This window comes from Chaetodon auriga, chromosome 4 (genome assembly GCF_051107435.1).
Source record: "Chaetodon auriga isolate fChaAug3 chromosome 4, fChaAug3.hap1, whole genome shotgun sequence".
Lineage (NCBI taxonomy): Eukaryota > Metazoa > Chordata > Actinopteri > Chaetodontiformes > Chaetodontidae > Chaetodon > Chaetodon auriga.
In genome coordinates this window covers 11447211-11466868 of record NC_135077.1, presented here as the reverse complement: position 1 = coordinate 11466868, position 19658 = coordinate 11447211, and the positions used below count along the sequence as shown (strand labels likewise).

Here is a 19658-nt window from a genome sequence, read left to right as displayed (position 1 = left end):
TGTGATTTAGTTATGTCCAAACATGCACTAACAGAGTTTTTTGCCCACCTTGGCAGCTGTAAAAACAACACTGACATATCATCCCCTTATAAAGTTGATATGGCAAACTACTAAGCAAACAGTTGTCTGTTTACACAATGAGCAGATACAGAGCAACATTAGCATTCATTTGGAGTCATGTCTCCGGCTTCCTGGGGAAATGTATAAATCCAGTATTTGCTCCCCCTTTAGCTTTGTTTTTTTGTCTCTAACAACTACTGAGGGAAATATCTGCCTCTTTAGCTGCTGAATGATCCACTAATGTCACTGGCTAATCGGTAACTTTCTCTTTCTGCTGTGTGCACACTCAATGTATGCACCTCAACAGCTACCTGCTGCATCTGGAAGTGATGCGAGCGATAAGAGTGAACCATAACAGAAAAGTCACAGGTCATAAAGCCCAAACTATGAGCTGAGAGTCAGTAACAATGTTCTGTGGGTTTGTTTTCACAAGTGACTGCTTTCATCTACAAGCAGTAATGTGAACTGTTGGTAATATAAACATAGTATATTGATGAAAGGCACTTACTTTTTTAAGCCTTATGTTGACTGTATCTTTAATTTTTATATATACACATATATAGCTATCAACAACACATGGTGCCTCCAAAATATATGTGTATTGTCCACTGCCTCAGATTACAGGGAATTTGCAATAACAAAGCTAATGAAACCTTAATGCGTAGCCTCAAAGCATTTTGCTGAAAAAGAGTGGAAGGATTCACAGATCATCTTGAATTGTTAGTCTAAACAAAGAGTTACAGCTGACAAGATTTGTGGCAGCTGTTCCTCCTTAACATGATAACCCCCAACAATTAAAAACAGCTGCACTAATCAACAAACTAATGGCAGAAATGGAAATGATTTCAACATCCCAAAGCGGGAAGAGAGGGAGAGAAAGAGAGAGGAAAAAAAATATGTGAAGTAGTTGTGCTATAGGGAATCCTGGAATCAGCCATCAGTCAAAATACGGCCCAGAGAGATGACTTGACAGATGCATTCATTACAGGCAGGATGACAGGGGGTACAAACACATGGCTCATTTCCAACAACTTTGTCACGTTGGTTACCTAGTGAATACTAATTAATGTAGGAAATAGATTTAAATTCTGAGAATTATGCTAAGATTTGAACATGTTACTTTCATCACATCTATTTTAAATTCCTGGCCTCCTCATTGTCCATCTGTCCTGCTGCCAAGTCCGCCTCCCATTCTCTTTATTTCTAGTTAAAAGGACATCTTCCTTGTTGCACTTTTGCAACACTTTCGCACAGTTGATTACAAAAATAACAATAAAAAAATCTGAACACTAAGTTGCAAAGTGGTTGTGGTGCTCGTTCTCCATCAGCTCTTCCTCAGAGCGAAACTCTCAAAAAGGGCCAGAGGCTAAAGCACACTCACTTCTGATGGGAGCTGTGACAGTGCCGCAACTTAGTTTTTTGTGAATGTAGGCATTATATCTTTTGAGTAAGAACACATTTTATACGGATTCCCTGGTATTATGAAAGTGAACAAACTACTCCATGTTCTTGTCTGTTCGAGAGAGCAACTGAGCCTCTTCTCCAAAGTGCCCTCACCTGTACAACCACTGCTTTGTATGTTTCAAAGATCCCCAAATTGAACAGCATTTTATTCGTAAAAAAGAACAGTCATACTCTGATAGCATCAGTGGTTTTTGAAAAGCAGCTATTACTGACATGGCAGATGAGTGAGGGCTGTGCACCAATCTCTGTCTCAGACTTTCAAGACGGTCACGTTATCTCAAGGGCACAAGATACACATAAGAGGCAGCTTCTCTCAAGTGAAATAGTACCACCATCTACTGCATTAAGTAATGGGACTTAATTCAAATGCATTAACCTACCTGTTCAAGAATTTACTGACCAAGTCAAGGGAGAGAAGGTCTGGTTTGACTCCAGGAATGGCTGAAGTGTTTGTTACAAAAGCAACATTTTCAAAATAAATCCAAAAATGATTGAGATTTCATTTTTAAACCTACTGTCACATATCTCAGGCTCAAGAATGACATCAGTTGTGGACGAGACAAAACAGAGTTGATGTTTTTTGTGATGAAACAGGCAATTAAATGCACTTCCATGCACATTTAATAACAGAAAGAATTTCAGAAAACATTCCTGATTTGTTGTCTATGAATAAGCTGAACTTTAAAAATGGCCACTTTCTCAAACGACTTTCAGTTCTGATTGATAAATTTCATGCTTGAATTGGTGGGCTAATTACTAAGCTGCAGAATGCTAGGATCACTTACTAGCTCGCCTTGACATTTTATTCCTATGATCTGTTAAGACACCTCATCTAGCATACCAAGTTTCTTATCCGAAAATAAGGTCAAAGCTCGGTTGATTTCAGGTTAAAGTTGTATCTGCTGATGAAGCTGCCATTTCTTTCAACCAAGGGGAGTTGGTGAACTGAAACAATGACTGAGCATTATAATCCTAGTTCTATGAGCATGTTTGCTCCACTCTGTAATGGGGCTAAATAAGCTCAAACACTCATCTCAAGGCATACTGTAAATTTGCAAATGCTTCATAAATGAGGATAAGACTGTTCAATACAGTCAGTACTACTACAGATCAGGGGCTCTTCACTTCAGGACAAACAGTGTCTTGTCAGGAGAAGCAGTTTGTGCAGCTTGATTTCCATAAATAAGAAAGTAGGCGGCAATACTTGCCTCTGAGACTTCGAAGTAAAGAACAAGTACCTCCACTGTATACTTGAGTATAGCACTTGAGTAAATGCACTTAGTCACTTTTCTCTGACAAGTAACAAACTTGGTGACCTGCAGCTTTTGGGGATCATTCAAAAAACAACAAGTAATGTGGACTTAGTTCAGAACTCACATTTGTGAACAATGAACATGAATTATTTCATTTTAATCTGTAGGAAGTGAACTTTGAGCTAGCTCTTATTAGTTAGTGTGAGCTTGTACTGGTTTTAGACGCAGTCCTACACTGGTCTGAATCTGACCTTACCCACTGAACATTTCTGCTATAACAAATATTCTGACAATGTATGGTGCGCCACAAGGATCACATTTAGGTTCTTCGTTGTTTTCCAAATGTTCTTCATCTTGTCAACATTATTCACCAATTCAATATATATTTTTTTATAACTGATGACACTAGTAGCAAAATGTGTACAACACTGTTCCTTCTACTCCATTGTATTATTTTATTTGGTTTATTTATTTGGCCTGCAGCTGTAAAGCCTGGAGTGCTATTTGTTTGCGCCTCTCTTTTGATTCTAAACTTGGTCGTACAGTTTTGCTTTCCTCATTGACCAAATCCAAAAGGACACATTTGTAATGCCCTGTGCCTGAGGATGATAACAATAACCTGTTCGTACAACTGTAATTATTTTTATTCATTCCTGAGTTCCTGATGCCTCTCTGATGCCTGCAGTTTGTGGAAACTGAAGTAGAATTTTGAACCAATTAAAGGAATAGGATTATATCACCTCTGTTTTAGCCTCCCTTCACTGGCTACTAGTTTATTTTTTTTATTTATTTCATTATTTTGTGTTCACTCGGTTCGACATCCAGCCTCAAGACCAGAGGCTCATTGTGTTCATAGTTTTGAAAATAGCTTACAGTTCTCTTATTGTAATTGTGTTTTGCTTTTTGTGGTAATTGCTTCAATACACACTGTGCCTGCACAATTACTTAGAAATATTCTATCTTGTGTTGGAATCTCTGTCTTGTGTTTTGTTAAAGATTAAGGGCTGTTTTGAAAGGCACAATATATAAGACATTGTTAGTATTTTATCATTATTAGAATTACAATGCATAGCAGGGAAATGATCACTGGCACCATCACTGCTGCCTACATCCTGGCCCAGAGGGTCAGCATGAAAGACGGCCTGCTGTTGCAAGCAGCAGATGTACAGCAGGGAAGCAGAGATACACCTGCTGCTAAAAGGCTGGTAAAGCATAAAGGGCACTGACTTATGGAGATGAAGTTTTAGGCAAAGACAAGGTCTTGCTAAACTACAGCTTGGTGTCTAGATGTAATGTTGTCAGGTGATAAAAAAAAGTGCATACAGAGCTGTTTGTCTTTTTTTTTTTTTTTTTTTTTGGCCAGTAATCACATGTTAATTTCAGTGTGCTCCCCCACTGAGCAGCACGGTGTAGCCTTCAAAGAGCTTGGGGTGTAGAACCTTGTTTTTCCTCTTCATTTTAAATTTTCTGACATTGTGTTGTGTGTGTGTGTGTGTGTGTGTGTGTGTGTGTGTGTGTGTGTGTGCCTCTGTGCACATGCAGGTGAAACTGCTGTTTTGTAAACCTCACCAATACCTAAAGTTAGAACTGATGCATGGCTATGAATATACACTTTGGTGGTGATTGAAGGTCTCTTGTCAGGAGATGAAGATGACTAATAATTATTGTAAGATACGACCGTCCGTGAAGTCATTGTTTATGGAGAAAGGAATATCAACAGGTTGTCAGGCTGTAAGGTTGGCTCAACATTTGCTTGCACATGGAGGAGTTACCTTGTTCAGATGGACCCATCACACACATTCTTTTTATATCTGTATGAAGATGCATAGTTATGCTACCCTGCACTGTCACCATCAGACTGGGTAGCATTGTGGAAATTTACTAAGAAAACAAAACGGGGGTGGGAACGACATGCTTGACATCTGCCGAATTTGCCCTGGATAACAGACAGCTTAGCATTGTCTTGTATGTGTACACAGCGGCATGAAAGAAAAAACAATGCCTCATTTCTCTGGCGGTGTTGTCACAAAGCTTGTTCAGTCTTACCTGCTCCCATTTCACAAACGCTGCCTGTCATTTGTGCTTGTCTGCTCTAATATTTGATCCCTCCTTTTCACAATGGAGACGAAGGAGACTGAAATGCTCAAACGCACAATTGTGCTCCTCCCTTCAGGAAGGTCTTGTGTCTCTACACGGCGCCACTGACTTGCTAAACTCAAAACGTTTTGACATAATTACAGTATCACAGCTCTATGCAATGCCTGCATGTGTGCTATGAGTTTGCCCTCCCATCTAAACTCAAAGCTCAAACAGACCGCCTATTCTGTCACGCCAACCCCTGAGTCAATAGAACATCCTGTCAGGGCGAGTACCGCCTGGCAGTCTGTCAGGCAGCCCCACCAAATGCCCGACGGGAGAGAGAGTTATAACCTCCCATCTGGAATGATCCCCTGGTCTTAAGAGGTCAGAGAGGACGCAGCCGCAGCTACTCTCTGGAGGTAGTTGCTATTGTCAATTTTGCTAGAGTGCCTCTCCTGCAAAAAAAAAAAAAAAAAAAAAAAAGATCTTGCACTGCATGACAGGAAAGGGTTGTTTGGGAGTGAAGCGGTATTCAGGGACCGCAAGTGATGTCCTGAATGGTTTATGAATGGGTTCGATTTTTCTGGGGCAAAATGCCTGTTCAGACATTACAAAAGATGTGTAATACAAGTCATGAAAATTTGAATTTGAATTCATTACAATTGAAAGAGTACCTCAGAAGCATACTTGACTGATTGTATTAAATCAACAGACACTTTTGTGTGCCCAATAAGTGTCTTTTCAAATATGATATCGACATTTTTTTCTTACGTGGCAAGATCCAGCTGTGGAGAGTCAAAAAGAAAACAATAAATCAATTCCGCATTTGACTTTTGACGTTACAGCATGAAGCATCTTCTGTACTTATTCGTCCCTGCTGGAGGGCAGCTTTTGAAATGTGCAGGGTCATTTTACTGCAGCTTCCTGATACAACTCTTCTGAGTTTGAGAATCAAAAGTGGAGCATTGATCAATAATATTCAGTGCCTACTTTGGTTTTTACTGAAACACTAAGGTCACCATGTCAAGCTACATACAAATAAAATCTAAGCTTGGAAAACTGTAAGGAGATCATATGGCATAGCAATATAAGAAGTGCTCTAAAGTGTGATCCAATAGTTCAAACAGCATCAAACATAGTGACACAGCGTGTCAGTGGATACCACCTGTGCCTCACAGCAAGATGGTTTTGAGTCCTGGTGCTGGTCCTGTTTGTGTGGACGTTGCATGTCACCATGTTTGTCTTTCCTGTGTGTGCTTATTCTGCATGACCATATTCTACAGTTACTGAGCCATAAACTCCTAATTCCTGCTTATTGATAGTAAGTAAGAATCTGATTATAAATAAGTAATAGACTACTACCATGCATGCTAATAAGCAAGCAGTTAATGGTGAATATGTGTATATGTATGTGTGTGTGTGTGTGTGTGTGTGTGTGTGTGTGTGTGTGTGTATGTATATGTGGACCTTAATATAGAGTGTGTCCAGAAACAATGAAAACTGCTAAAAACTATAGCTGTTTTAGGAAATGATTTAGCTTTTAAATGAAAAAACAAACAAACAAAAAAAAACAACCGAAAAACTAATGAATATAGAGAGTTGTTGAAAAGCTGAAAGTGAGATGGACAAACATTGCTGGTTTTGGTCTTTTTAAAAGATAACATTGAAAAATAAAATATTGACAGCCCTGACCCTTAAAGTGACATTCAAGTTAAAAAAAAGAAGTCTGTAGCATGAAAGATGTGCTCACCTGTCTGCGCAGGTCCCTGGTCTTTTTGGTCATCTTATCAATGGCTGAGTTCAGTGGGTCACCTTTCTCTTTCCTGCCAGTCTGTGAAAGGAAACAAAACACCATGTTAACACAGTCAAAGCATATGCCTTGTATCTGTTTGACTCCCAACACTTCACCACATATTTCACAGTGTACATTTTCTTGTTGAACAAAGCTTACATTTAGTGTAGCTTGGCAATTATAAAAATACTGTTAACCATGCATTAGCTTAGCATGATTACACGGCAGTCAGTGGAAACATGACTCAAACAGTTTGCTATCTTATCTAGCAACTAGCCTATCTGGCAAGTATCAATTTAGTTGTCGCCAATTCCCCTGTGTGCTGCATGTGCTGTTACTGCCAACTCTTACTGGTGGCTTTCGGAGGGTGTTGACTACCATGTGCTTCACCTGATACATGCAGAGTCACCACCTGCTTCTTCTCCCCTGACAGTGGGGAGTGCCACTGGGAGAGCAGCACGGAGCTTCTAGCTCTTCCAGATTCCCCTACTCTCCAGTTAACACGCATCCCGACCAACCAGTAGGAGTTAGGCAGACACTAGGACAGGATCTCTTGCCATCTTTCATACAGAAATATTGCCGGTTTTGTGCATTGAAATGCCCAGCCAAGGAAAAAGCTCCACTTTCCACTATGCCACCTAGGCGCCCCATTTACCACTTACAAGCTCTACTGTTTTTGCTCAGAGACCATGGAGAAGAGTGGGGTGATTTATACTACTCCAGTTATAAGATTTCCACTTTTACTATCAAACTTGGGATGGAAGCTTGGCCTGAAGGTTAGAAAGATGCTGTCAGTGTCTTGGAGTGAATAATTTCTGCTCCAGGACACATATAAATGATCCTGTACCCTGGTCCTCCCAGAGAAATGCAGACATGTGTGTATCAGGCAGAGGAAAGTGGTGAAATCTTAATGGTGTTGTTCTGAATGTACTGTATGTGAATGGAGGCTGACTGTTACAAAGATAAATGTAAAGCATTGACACTAATTTATTAAACATTTGCATAACATTTAGGTTGCCACAGTGTGATAAAGGTTGTTCTCTAATCTCTCTGCAAAGACTCGGGGTATTATAGTCTCTGCTACTGTTAGAGGACAGAGATGTGGATGGCTGCAGTAAACTGGCTGGTCGTTTACAGAATGAGAAATTTGGGATGTGTTGATTACTATATATGGTAATGGTTGTTTAGGGAAGTATTAATAGGTAATAATTAGTATATGGCATTGTTTTGGGATCAAACCCTTTGCTTTTTACAACAATAACAATATCAGTATTGGAAAGAAGTGGAGAATTGGGAAACAGCTAAAAATGTGCTACAAATAGTGCTATGCTGCTAACCCTCTCTTAGGTACACGCTGAAGTCAAATGCCACCACATTTCAAACTGCAGGTCTTTAAGTAATGATTCAGACTAATTGCTCTGTCCTATTTTCACAACTGACACAATAAAAAAAGCATGGCTTGACTACTTCTTTGTCATTTTAGGATCCTTCGTGGCCTCTTAGATCCTCTGCTGCCAGTTTTTACATATAAACTATCGTACAAATAAGAAAACCACCTGCTGAAACTATGAATTCCCTCCCCAAGGCTAGAAGAAATGCAAGCTTTGTAAACTGACTGTTTAAACCACAGCAGAAAATGCTTTTTCTATTAACCGTTGCCTTTAACTAACGGCTTGCTTGCTTTTTTTTATTATTCTTATCTTTTACAGATGTCACTCTTCTTATGCCTTACTTTGTTTCATCTCTATCTTTCACATATTCTATTGTTAGTGAACCATTCCCATTCCTTTTCATTGCATTGTTTTAATTTGCCTGTTTTTATTTATTCTCTTGTTTTTTCCCTTCATTGTAAAGCACTTCAAGGTACACCTCCTGTATGAAATGTGGAATATAAATTAAGTGTATTATTCTGATTCTGATTATTATTATTATTATTATTATTACTATTACTACTATCATCTTCTGTCAAAGCAATACCAGCATACGAATTAGCTGTGCCGTTGCCAGGCAACCATTTGACAATTCTGCCCAACATAGTATGAAGGCGAACACCAAAATCCTCATAAGCCTTCGCAGAAAAACAAAAAGCTGCTGACATGGACTCCCATTTCTCCTTTTAATAATTGAGTGGAATATATGTATGTGTCACAAAGAACAAAATGAGACACCATCAAACACCCACCTCACTGAATGGAAACTCACCCCAAGGTTAACACTGATCGCCACTTTCAAAGCCATGGTCACTACCAGGTCGGAAAAATGCTGTTTAGACAATAGTTATGGATAAACCTCCTATTACACAGCGTGAGCCGCAGAGAACGGGGGCTGCTGCTGTAAACTCAGGTTCACTACTTGGCGACTGACTACCTGACCTGTAGCGAAGAACTTTCGCGTAGTTACGATGCAACTATCAGAGAGCAGGCACCATTTTGGGGAAGCAAAAGCAACTAGTCCAAACCCACTGTCTTATAAAAGGCTTGATATTCAAGGTGGTGTCAACCTGAGGACAAACAACCACAATCCTCAGCAGCTTCTTCAGTTTGGATTTGTTGCATTCCAAGCACGACGTGTGTCATAATGTGAGCGTGTGTGTGGGGAATACACATGTTTGCAAGGTCACTGACGTGAAAGTGCTGCTCAATGAAAAGAGCCTGTAGCCATAAGCACAGATATGATTCCCCTTTCTCTCTAATGTATTGCTGGCTTGCCCTTGGCCAAGACTCATATAGCGCAAGTTTTCTTTCATATGGATGTTTAAAATTAGGAATGAGCCATTTGTCTCCTAGCTCATACTACAGTTAGGCAGCCCCCCCACCCCCACCTTCTAATAGCAATCACACGATGCAGTCATTTTTTGTGGAGCAATGCACCAAACTGAAAAGAAGAAAACTGGCACTCATGGTGTGAAGCATATGTGGGAGATTTGCTTCCATATTCAGCGAAGAAAACCCCACCTGACCTTAACATGCCAACGGCACTGTGAGCATGTGGTTTTTCATCTGCAAGCTGTATTCTGAAACATACAGAAACTGCTGGCTTTTAGCCAACTGCTGATTGACATTAGGGGAGGAGGGGAAATGAAGACTACATTCAGTTGCCTTCCATTATGCACCACACACTCATACAAGCACTCCCACTTTGACGTCCATGCACAGACAAGCTCTTCTATGCCAAAACAGAGGACATGACAACATTAGTCATTGTGCCGCCTAAAGAGCCTAATGTGTCATTAAGGCACCAGAGGGATGCACAGGATTAAAGATACTGACCGCCAAAAATAAAATGGGGCTTAACTGGAACCGTTCTGAGGCCACTTCTGACATATTCATGATTTTATGTAGAACAGACAACCTTAACTGAACTTAGAGAAAGCGAAAATGGTCAGACTCTCATGACACAAACAACTCATCTCATGATTCACGTCATGAACAGGCACACAGATGAACACAACCGGTGTGTGAGCTTTTTTTTTTTTTTTTTTTTTTTTTTTTTCATTTTCTGGAATCAGAAATCCCAGCTGTTTCATTTCTCAAAACTCTGAACTCTTTAATCTGTATTAAGGAGATTAAAACAGCACACTGATGTCAGTCTAAAGGGACAAAACCCAGCACCTGGTATTTTGAGCTCCTATTGACAGCTAAGCATTACTTATTGGTGGGAATTGTTTCTTATGCATGCTACAGCTCTGCATGCAATCTTGCATCTTTAATGCACAAGTCTTTTGACAATTACAGTCTAGTCTACAAGACTAGTCTACAAGACTACCATTTCTAAAAATATGCCTCCCTTTTTACTGTAATTACTCTTCTGCTTGATATGATACGTCAAAACTCCTTCAACATGCAGTGAAAAATGTATTGCTCATATTGGTTTTCCGGCAAAATATAAAACTCCCAATTAAAAACACTATGCATGATTCCCCCATCACAAACTTTAGATAGAAGGCAGTCCACATTGATGAATCATAGGTTAGTCAATGTGTCAACCCAAGTCGGTCAAAACTGTGGTATTTGATATGTGCGTGCACGTGCGTGAAAAACAAAGTGACAGAGATGGAACCGAGTCACATCAGTGTATTCATGCGTCTACTGTGTTTAAAACTATTTCACTTCCCTCCATTCCCATCCAGGTGCGCCATGTGTATGTGAGGCATCGTGCTCTACAATTCGCAGCCGTTAAAAGCTTGACAACACAGTTGGCTGTTGATTCAATTGTCTCCCATACAGCAACATTGATTGTTTGATTGTTTGGTTTTGGACTGCCACATAATGGAATGTGCATGTTCAGTTTTTTTTTGGTTAAACACAAGTTCCTGTGGTGTTTTGCAGACAATGTTCCCAACTGTCCCCATCCATTATTTTCCACCCCCTGGTGTGCACTCATTCATTCTCCGTTGGGGAGAGGAAGATAGAGGAGGGTAACTGAAAATAAGCATCTAGCGTGTGGGGTAATGGAAGCAGTCGCAGCGCAGTTGTTGCTGCCGACTCAGGAGACGGCTGGTGTACGGCGCACGCTGGTGCAACGGCTGCGGGCTCGGAGTGCGTTCGCTCTCTGAGGCCCTCCTAAAGTCGTGTAATTCAGTGAGGTGCCACAGTGCATACTGCTTCACTGCATTTCTCACCTCAGACCCTGTAATGGTGGAATAAGACATAAAGTAGTGTCATAAGAATGTAGCATTTGATTTCAGGTATGTTGGTTTTCCATTTTCCAGTTGTTTTGAACTGTAAAGTAAGAGCTAGGGCTCAAATGTAAGTTTCTTTTTTACTTTGGCTGGGAAACAGTGTATTTTACCTGATAGTCATTGAGTCCTTCATCCAGAATGTTGACGGTTTATTTTTCTGCTATTTTTGAGCTCTGTGTGAATAAATGTCCACAGCTTTTATTTGTGGCCAGAAAGGAATCAACAGACTTAATGAAAATGCAGGCGATCAATATTTCTGTGATGCAGTCAAAAGAAAAGGTGACAGCATTCACTAATTAATTGGAACTAAATTCTGCTTTGTTTTTTTTTAATCAACACGTCTCTCTCTGTACCTCCCTTGAAACAAATGCAATAAAAAATTACAATGGCAAGGGAAAGCTGAAACCGATGGATGGTGAAAGAAGTGAGTAATGAATCTGGTAATTCATAGGCAATAACATGGCAAATCAAAGAAATGGCCGGATGAATCAGAGAGAAGAAAATAGAAGACAGGTGGGTGGTGGTGGTGGTGGGGGGGGTCATGAGGCATTCTGTCTCATTGTCTCCCAAGATCAATGTGTTAAATGACATCAATTCCGGCTCCTTGTCAATTCAATTAGGCAGGAGCGAGTGGTACAATTACTGTCCAATGTGGTTATACTGTCTGCAGCAGGCTTAAAGGGGAAGGCAAGCTGATAACGAGAGGGTGAGAAAGTGTTTGTGTATGTGCGAGCCCGGGGTGGGGGTTGATAATGGTGCTAACATGTTGGTCGGGTTACCAGCAGATAATGGGTAGCTAGATCCTCATTAAGATAAGTTGTGCTCCCTCAGCTGTAATGCCATAGATGGGCCAATTTGACTTGTTCTCATTAAGTGGAACTTAAAGAGGTGCAGCGGTGGCTATCAGTTAGTTTGATTACAAGATACTGAAAAAGAAAACACGCTGCGATGCCTACGGCTGGAAAAAAATACTTTCAGATGAGTGGTTCAGATTTGATTTCTTTTTCTTTTCTTTTTTTCATAAATGAGATGACAGAGCAGCACAGTACAGAAATAGATGCCATATCATAATCCCATTAAAGCCATTATAACCCATGCATGCTGACATTCACTCACATTCAAACGTATAGAAAATGAGTCACCAATTCACCATAAATGTCTTTAGAATGAGGTAGAAAACTGGACCAGCAGCAGGAAAACCATGCATACATGTGTTTTTTTTTTATTTCATTTTTTTTGTACCTTCCCCTCCCACGACACCAAAACTGGTCTTGCAAGAAAGTACGTAGCCGGGTTGCAGACATAGCTTGACCTTTATTCGTGTTATGCTGTGGCTAGGCGCTGCAGAGGGGTGAGCAGCATTGCACAGTACACAAGATTTTGGCTGACATTGACGGAACACATTCTTTGTACACCTTGCCTCCCAGGGCTTTACATGCTTCAGCTATTTTTGTGACTGTCTCAAATGAAGTTGTTGTTTTCGTGCAGCTGTTTACAGGGAAATAAAACTCAAATGGAGAGGGAATTAAATGTTAGTCTCTTCTGTCATGTGTTGTAGGCACTGATTAATACATGAGCTTCATGCTGTTTGTGTCAAGTCTTCGAAGACATGCATATAGGTCTGAACACCAGACGTTCTTTTTTTAATGAGGTTTAATGAAGGTGATAATGACCTAAGGCAGTGGCTCTCAATCCTCGTCCTTGGGACTCCTGGTGCACCACATGCAACTCATTATCCTTCATGTTTCACAAATTGTACACATCAGTTACAATTTTGAGGACGGTCCCACAAAATGCTTATCGAAGCTACTTCTTCCCGAACAAAGTAGAAACAAAATTTTCAGTTCAAGCTCAAAAAATAATTGCTTTGTTTTCCAAACTGATACAACAAAACATATGGATTAAATAGTTGTTAAATCAATGATTAATGATTTATGTAAGTCTATTTTCTCTTGCTTTTAATCTTCTAACTGACAGAATACATACAGTGCAACAACAAATACTAAATTAGTCTTCTATCATTTATTAGCAATGAAAAATGTTGACTCATTTATTGATAGCTATGCACACACACACACACACACACATATCCACTTCTCAAACCTATTAAAATTCTGCAAGGGGAGAAAGAATAAGGATCCAGAGCTCCTGTGTAGCGCCTCAGGACAGCCAGTACACTCCCAACCCCCCCATGTGCTGCTTATACCAGGGCTTCACGTCTTGTCTCCTCTCACATGGTCGCCCATAGTATCTGTAACAGTGCTGTCTGAGCCTGGCAGTCTCCTGTAAGTTAGAGTTAATGCAGCCGAGAACGACACCGCCTGAGGAGGAGCCGGAGTGCCTTCTGGCACAAGCTCTCTTATGTTTAATGGCTGATGCTGTTTGCTTACTCCTCTCATTACACCGGCTCATGTTTAGACTGTGGGCCTGTCACTGGCTATTAGCATCTGTGGTCAAGCAGGCTGTGGATGAGAGGAAGCATCTGGCTTATCATCAAGCACATCATAAGTCAGAAATGAGCAGTTTGTTTAGGATGGGGTAAACACAGAATGAAGGATTAACACCCTATGTGCATGGATACATGGTTAATTGGTAGATTGATGCAACACAAAAACAAAATCCTGAGTCATAAAAATTATAACTGAAGAATAAACTGACTTGTGCATACAGTATAATATTTTTTACAAAGTTTTGGTGTAGGCTAAAAGCAGCAGCTGATGAGACCAGATTGTTTCCATACATGCACATACTTTATGTAAATCATTTTTATTTTGGTGACAGTAGTTACTGATGGGACACAACCAATGAGGACAACCTGCAGTAAGGGTCTGCAGCCAGAATCGAACTACGAACATTCTGCATATAATAATGCTAATAATAATAAAAATGAGGACACACAAAAAAGATCCATAGCTGCTGAGTCATAAATATGAGTCATATGTTAACATACTGTTATCATAAGACTTTGGCTGGGGGTTGGAGCAAGTCTAAATTACCCAATGGAGCTTTTTTTAGATACTTACTGATGGCTTCATACAAACTGGACAAGATAGCTTTTTACATAACAGTGATTATTTTAACAAGTGCACAAATAAAAATCTAACTGGACATAAATGAAGAGAAACATCGAGGGCAGAGAGCACGCACGAAACACAAACTGCAGCAGAGACATAGGCAGTGGCAGGAACTGACAACAGACTGAACAGAAACAAAGACAGACGTGAAGCAAAGGGCATTCAGTTGCTCGTCTTTCTTTTCACTGTGCCCTTTGTTTGATTGCCAGACATAATCAGAGCATGTTCATATTCACAATTTTAACTTTTTACCTGGAATAATACAGAAATATAGCTTTGGTGGCCCCCACATTGACTGTTATTGCATGGACGAGAAGTAGTAATGCCAAACACTGTGATGGATTAATCTTCCATAACCTCAGCCAAGGTGTTGAATTGTCAGAGAGAAGCTAATTCTAGAAAATTGAGACATTCTACAGTCCTTTCACATAGAGGCAGGTTACAGACATCATAAAGACTTTTATTATACATCTCCCTCAGTCAGAGTCAGTAAAATGGCATTAAGTTGTTGTCAACCTCCATATTTCTGTTTTTACAGTAGGAGTAAGGTACCAAAACAGTCCGAAAAATAGTCAGTGACTGAGCTAACAAACTCGGAGAGGTAGCAGTGGAATGTAACGAGGGTGTTTGAGGGCTCTGAAGCCCACATAATACTCAAGACTCCCCTGGAAAATGTACCCAACATGTGAAGATACTGAGCTCTTGCACGGTGTGTAAAAAAAACAGGCTGGCCTACTTGAAAACACCCCTTTCCTGATAACACATTCAAGTCATCAAGAGAGTTAAAATGGTTTGAATGCTATCCCTAAACATCAAAGGAAGATCAAAACGATGAAAATCAGCTTTGGTAATTGTGGTCTGGTTGATTTACTGATTCTCACATGCATTTCCCAAAAACACCAGGATACGTAGTTACATGCGATAGTGCGTAACGCAGCGATGCAGGGGTTTAAGAATAGCAGCATGAAGAGAGGGAAGAGGGTTAAATATTAACTGTGTTGGGCGGAAAGCCAAGGTTTTAGGTGCATAGTTTCAGGAGAATAAGAAAAGGAGTGAGGGGAAATGTCTGGTTATCAGACAGAAAGAGAGAGAGAGAGCAGGGGATAAAAATGTCTAGTCCTGCAGCAGCAGTATGGGGAGCTAGAGCAATGCTGCCTGCAGCCTCCCTGAACTGAATAGCAAGTAGTTTGCGAGGGAGGGACTGAAGGAAGGGCAGCAGGAGAGAAGAGAAGCGAAGGAGGGAGAGGCTGAGAATAGGTTAGAGAGGGTGAGAAAATAAGAGAGTGGTGTGATATCTGTGAGAGCACAACTGTGGTAAGGAGGAAAAAAAGTGAGTCAATGGGGTGAGAATAAGGTTTGAGTGTCACTGATGTACTTTTGTTTCACTGCAGAGCAAAAAAAAAAGTCAATTTATCACACAGACATGCATACACAAACATGACGTGGCTGTCTGCAGATACTTGACGCTGTTTTTGAAAAGAGTGAAGCTTCAGTACAAATCAAATGCTACAGATCAGCTAGAACATTTGAAGCAGGAACGACTGTAGGTCAATCCAATTCAAAGACCTGTTCTTAATACCCACAGACATAATCACATTTCATCATCATTTTCTCTTTCCTGCATTGCATCACTCTCCACCCCTCTGTAGTGGATCAGACCAAACAATGACACGTTACGAATTATGGGATTTCCGTGCAGTCGACAGCGGATGCATAATAGGCATCAGTGTTAACTGTGAGGGTCCAATTCTCAAGTGCTTTTCAGTTAAATGGATATCCATATCAGACAACTTCAACTATTTATGTCCTCATGATGTCTCATCAATATGCTATATAACTAGTGCTGTTATTGGCCATGGCTGTCATGACAATACAATGTAGATTTAATACATGTCAGATGTCATGCTGTATTACTTAAGGATAGGATACTAGTATTCCCAACCTACAAACATTCTGTATCACACCAACCCAGCGAAATACCTCCACAAGTGTTCATGCAGCATAAGGAAAAGAGTCAAATTTGGGCTATTCTGGTGTGCTGTACAGTTTAATCACAACATGTCAAAGGTACATTTTATGCAATGTCATCGTGAGGAGACAGAAAAACAAACTTCTTGAAAGAATTTAAGCAACAAAATGTGAATGCTAAAAATGAGTTGAGGCAGAAAAACAAGGGAACAGGCTGACTTGCTGTGTCTAGACATTCTCCACCTTCAAACTTGCCTCAGACTCCATCCCTGCTCGCCTGATGGTCTCTTTCCACTCATTGTTCGCTTCTGTCAAAACTACCCCTCATTCTGTGACCTCTTAACTAGACAGTGTAGAGCACAGGATTACAAGTCAGCGAGGTAGCTCCCAAAAACTTGAAATGACTGACAAGAAAACAAGTAGTTCACTGACGCCAACACATTTTGGTACCATTTCATCTTTCACACACTGCCTCTCAAAAATTACATGTAATGTGGAAGGTGGGAGATGTGAAAGACCAGTTATCTAGACTCTGACACACAGTGCTTTCAAATAGTTCGCTGCACAGGCTCGCAAAAAGTGAAATGATCCAAATTAAACAAAACATGTCACCAGTGAACAAGTTCTACAGAGCTTGCAGCCCTTTGCTATCATTGTGAAGGTGGTGGTTGTCAGGGATAGCAAGGGCTATAAAGAATATTATGTGTGTTTTTGTAAACCAGGATAATGATGACTCAAGCTGCTCTTCCGGGTGGGTTGCTGTGTGTAGGTAGCACTAATCAGGGATTAGGGTGGTTTGGGAAAAGAAAAAAAATGGCCTCAAGTCTGACAGCAAAATGTAGCCAGCAGCGGATCAAATAAAAACATGCTAATGATAGCATGATAACAGTGGTGTACCTCATGCCTATTGTGACTGAGCCCACCGTAGAGTCTGCCGCTGTGTACACAAAAAACATAGATGTACTGTACAGAGCTTGACAACAGTATGCTCCCTTGCTGTAATGATCCAGGGTGCAACAACTTCAAAGACCGCTGGAGCTGGCTGAACTGGTGAAATGATTATGTCTCCCACTGTCCTTTCATGTGGGCTTTGTCAGTCCAGCCACACAGCAGCTCAAGCCACTAACAGAGCTGTTGCTGCTATTAGTTACGACGACTAAGGAACAGTAAAGCCACAGAATATCTGGACATGATGTAAGTGCACTGCGTGAGGACGGATCAGGGGATAGGACTTACTGTCATGGTGGGTGTTTGGGGATTGATGTCTTTTCAAAGGACATCTATTCTCCTCCTTAAGCTGACTTCTAAAATGTATTCCTACAACGGTCACAGCTGTTGGGATCCAACCAGTATTTTCAGGAAATGACATGTAGACGTCACCCTTGAAAATATTGGCCGTCATTTATCAATCAGTCTTGGAAACGGCACGGATTTAAGCATGAGGAGAGACATATGAACCTTTCTACGTCTGATTTATTAAACCGTCACACAGCATTGAAATGAGCACTGATTTGATCACAGACTGATAAATTGATTCAGCTGTGGAAACAAGGACATGCTGCACCAGGCCCTTATTTACATACGACAGACCCTAATTTATGTGTGTTTGGCAACTCTTGGCCTATTAAAAGGGATGCCTGGTGCAGCAAAATTTCCATACGCCACATGGCAAACAGGACATAGCAAAAGATCTGCCATAGTTACCGGCATTCACTAGAGACATTCATCATCAGTTCTGCTCCATAAAGACCTTTGAAGTGCTTCCACAGAGAGCATCTCCATATTTGAATCATGTGTTCAATGCACAGTTGAATTGCTGTTAATTTGCTGAAGCCCATATTCAAAGAGCTATATGAAATAAAAACTTAGTGTGCTATAAATGCAACCTGTTGTCAAAGTGCAAAGCATTTGCAATGTGTGGACAAAATTAAATGAACATAGGCATTTAATCACTGAGACAATCACTGCCCCGAGCATCTTCCAACCACCAAGCCAGACCAGTCTGTGCCACTGTGGGTCGTATGACCATCCCAGGAAGAGAGGAAAGAGATAAGAGCAAAGCTAACCGGGCTTGGACCGAAGACTGCTCCACAACCTAGCCAACACCTGGCTAATATCCGGTCGCACAAAAATGGATTGGATGGAATGCTACTCAGGCTGATGACCAATGGGAAATCAGAGACTGTTGTGCCCACATCTTACAGATACCTGGCTCTATCACAACATCCTGGATCAAGCTATTGCACTGTTGGTGGCCTGAAAGACTGCACTTTCACTGTGCTACCCTGTATTGAAAAACAATAAATGAATGACCTTGATTCCTTGCTATGCACTCGCCAACAATAAGTCTGCAACAATGCTGCTTTTGTGAAGCTTGAAATGCTTTTTTTTTTCTTTTTGTTGAGAACTGTCTGGGGTAATTTTTCAAGTGGAAATTTGAGGTGTTGTCTAGGACATGGTCAGTATTTTATATAGGTGTCCTCTGTATAAATCTGCTGTATAAAAATCTGTAAAATTAGCGTTGTCCAAGCAAAAGCCAGAAATAATGGAACCGATAACAACAGCATCAAGAGTCAAAAGAACATAACTCATAGGTGATGTATAAAGCAATGTGTACTTTTCTATTCGGTAAACTAAAGAAATAAAAATTATCCAAAATATAATAACTAAATAGAGCCAGAAGGACATGCATTATGAAAATTCAGTGACATGTTTGTAAAACCTTGACCATTTTAATATTACTGTGTGCTCCGCCTGGCAATAACAGTTTGGATAGCGGCATAGTAGGAAATTGTGGGCATCACAAGGAGGGTGAAGCATGCCCCTGGGCTGGCCAGCCTTATTTTCAATGCTGTGACAGGGTCAGGTCTCTGCTGAGGGTTATCGTCTTAATTATGCATGGCCCATCTGGTAGACAAGGCTCTGGTGCAGGTGGGCAGCTGCACCAGACAGTAGCTGATAGAAGAATGACATGATGAATAATATTGATTCCTAGCCCCTGTTGTTAGCAACTAAAATGGAGTGATGCCAGCAGTTACTGTAGCCAGTGCTTTGTCACTCGGGCTAAAAAGACTGAAAGTATAAAGCAATACCTGCAACACCTAAACAATGCAGTCAGTGCACATTACACACCACAAACATCTGGCCACTTGTGGGGGTGATTTTATACCCATACTCAGATAGCAGGCAATTTCGCAAAACGCCCCCCCCCCAAAAAAAACCCCCAAAAAAACCAAACAAATGTATTTTATCAAGGCAAGCATGATGGCATGCAGTAGCTGAAGATT

General features: G+C 40.7%; 1 protein-coding gene across 2 annotated transcripts in view; it reads right to left on the bottom strand.

Annotated features, from left to right (window-relative positions):
* The window catches only part of ctnna2 (catenin (cadherin-associated protein), alpha 2), a 320502-nt gene that overhangs the window by 79006 nt on the left and 221838 nt on the right, over nt 1-19658 (bottom strand). For both annotated transcript variants that reach the window (XM_076727976.1, XM_076727977.1), the window contains one exon: nt 6607-6687. In XM_076727976.1, coding sequence (XP_076584091.1) covers nt 6607-6687 — 81 coding nt within the window. The remainder of the gene's footprint in view (nt 1-6606; nt 6688-19658) is intronic.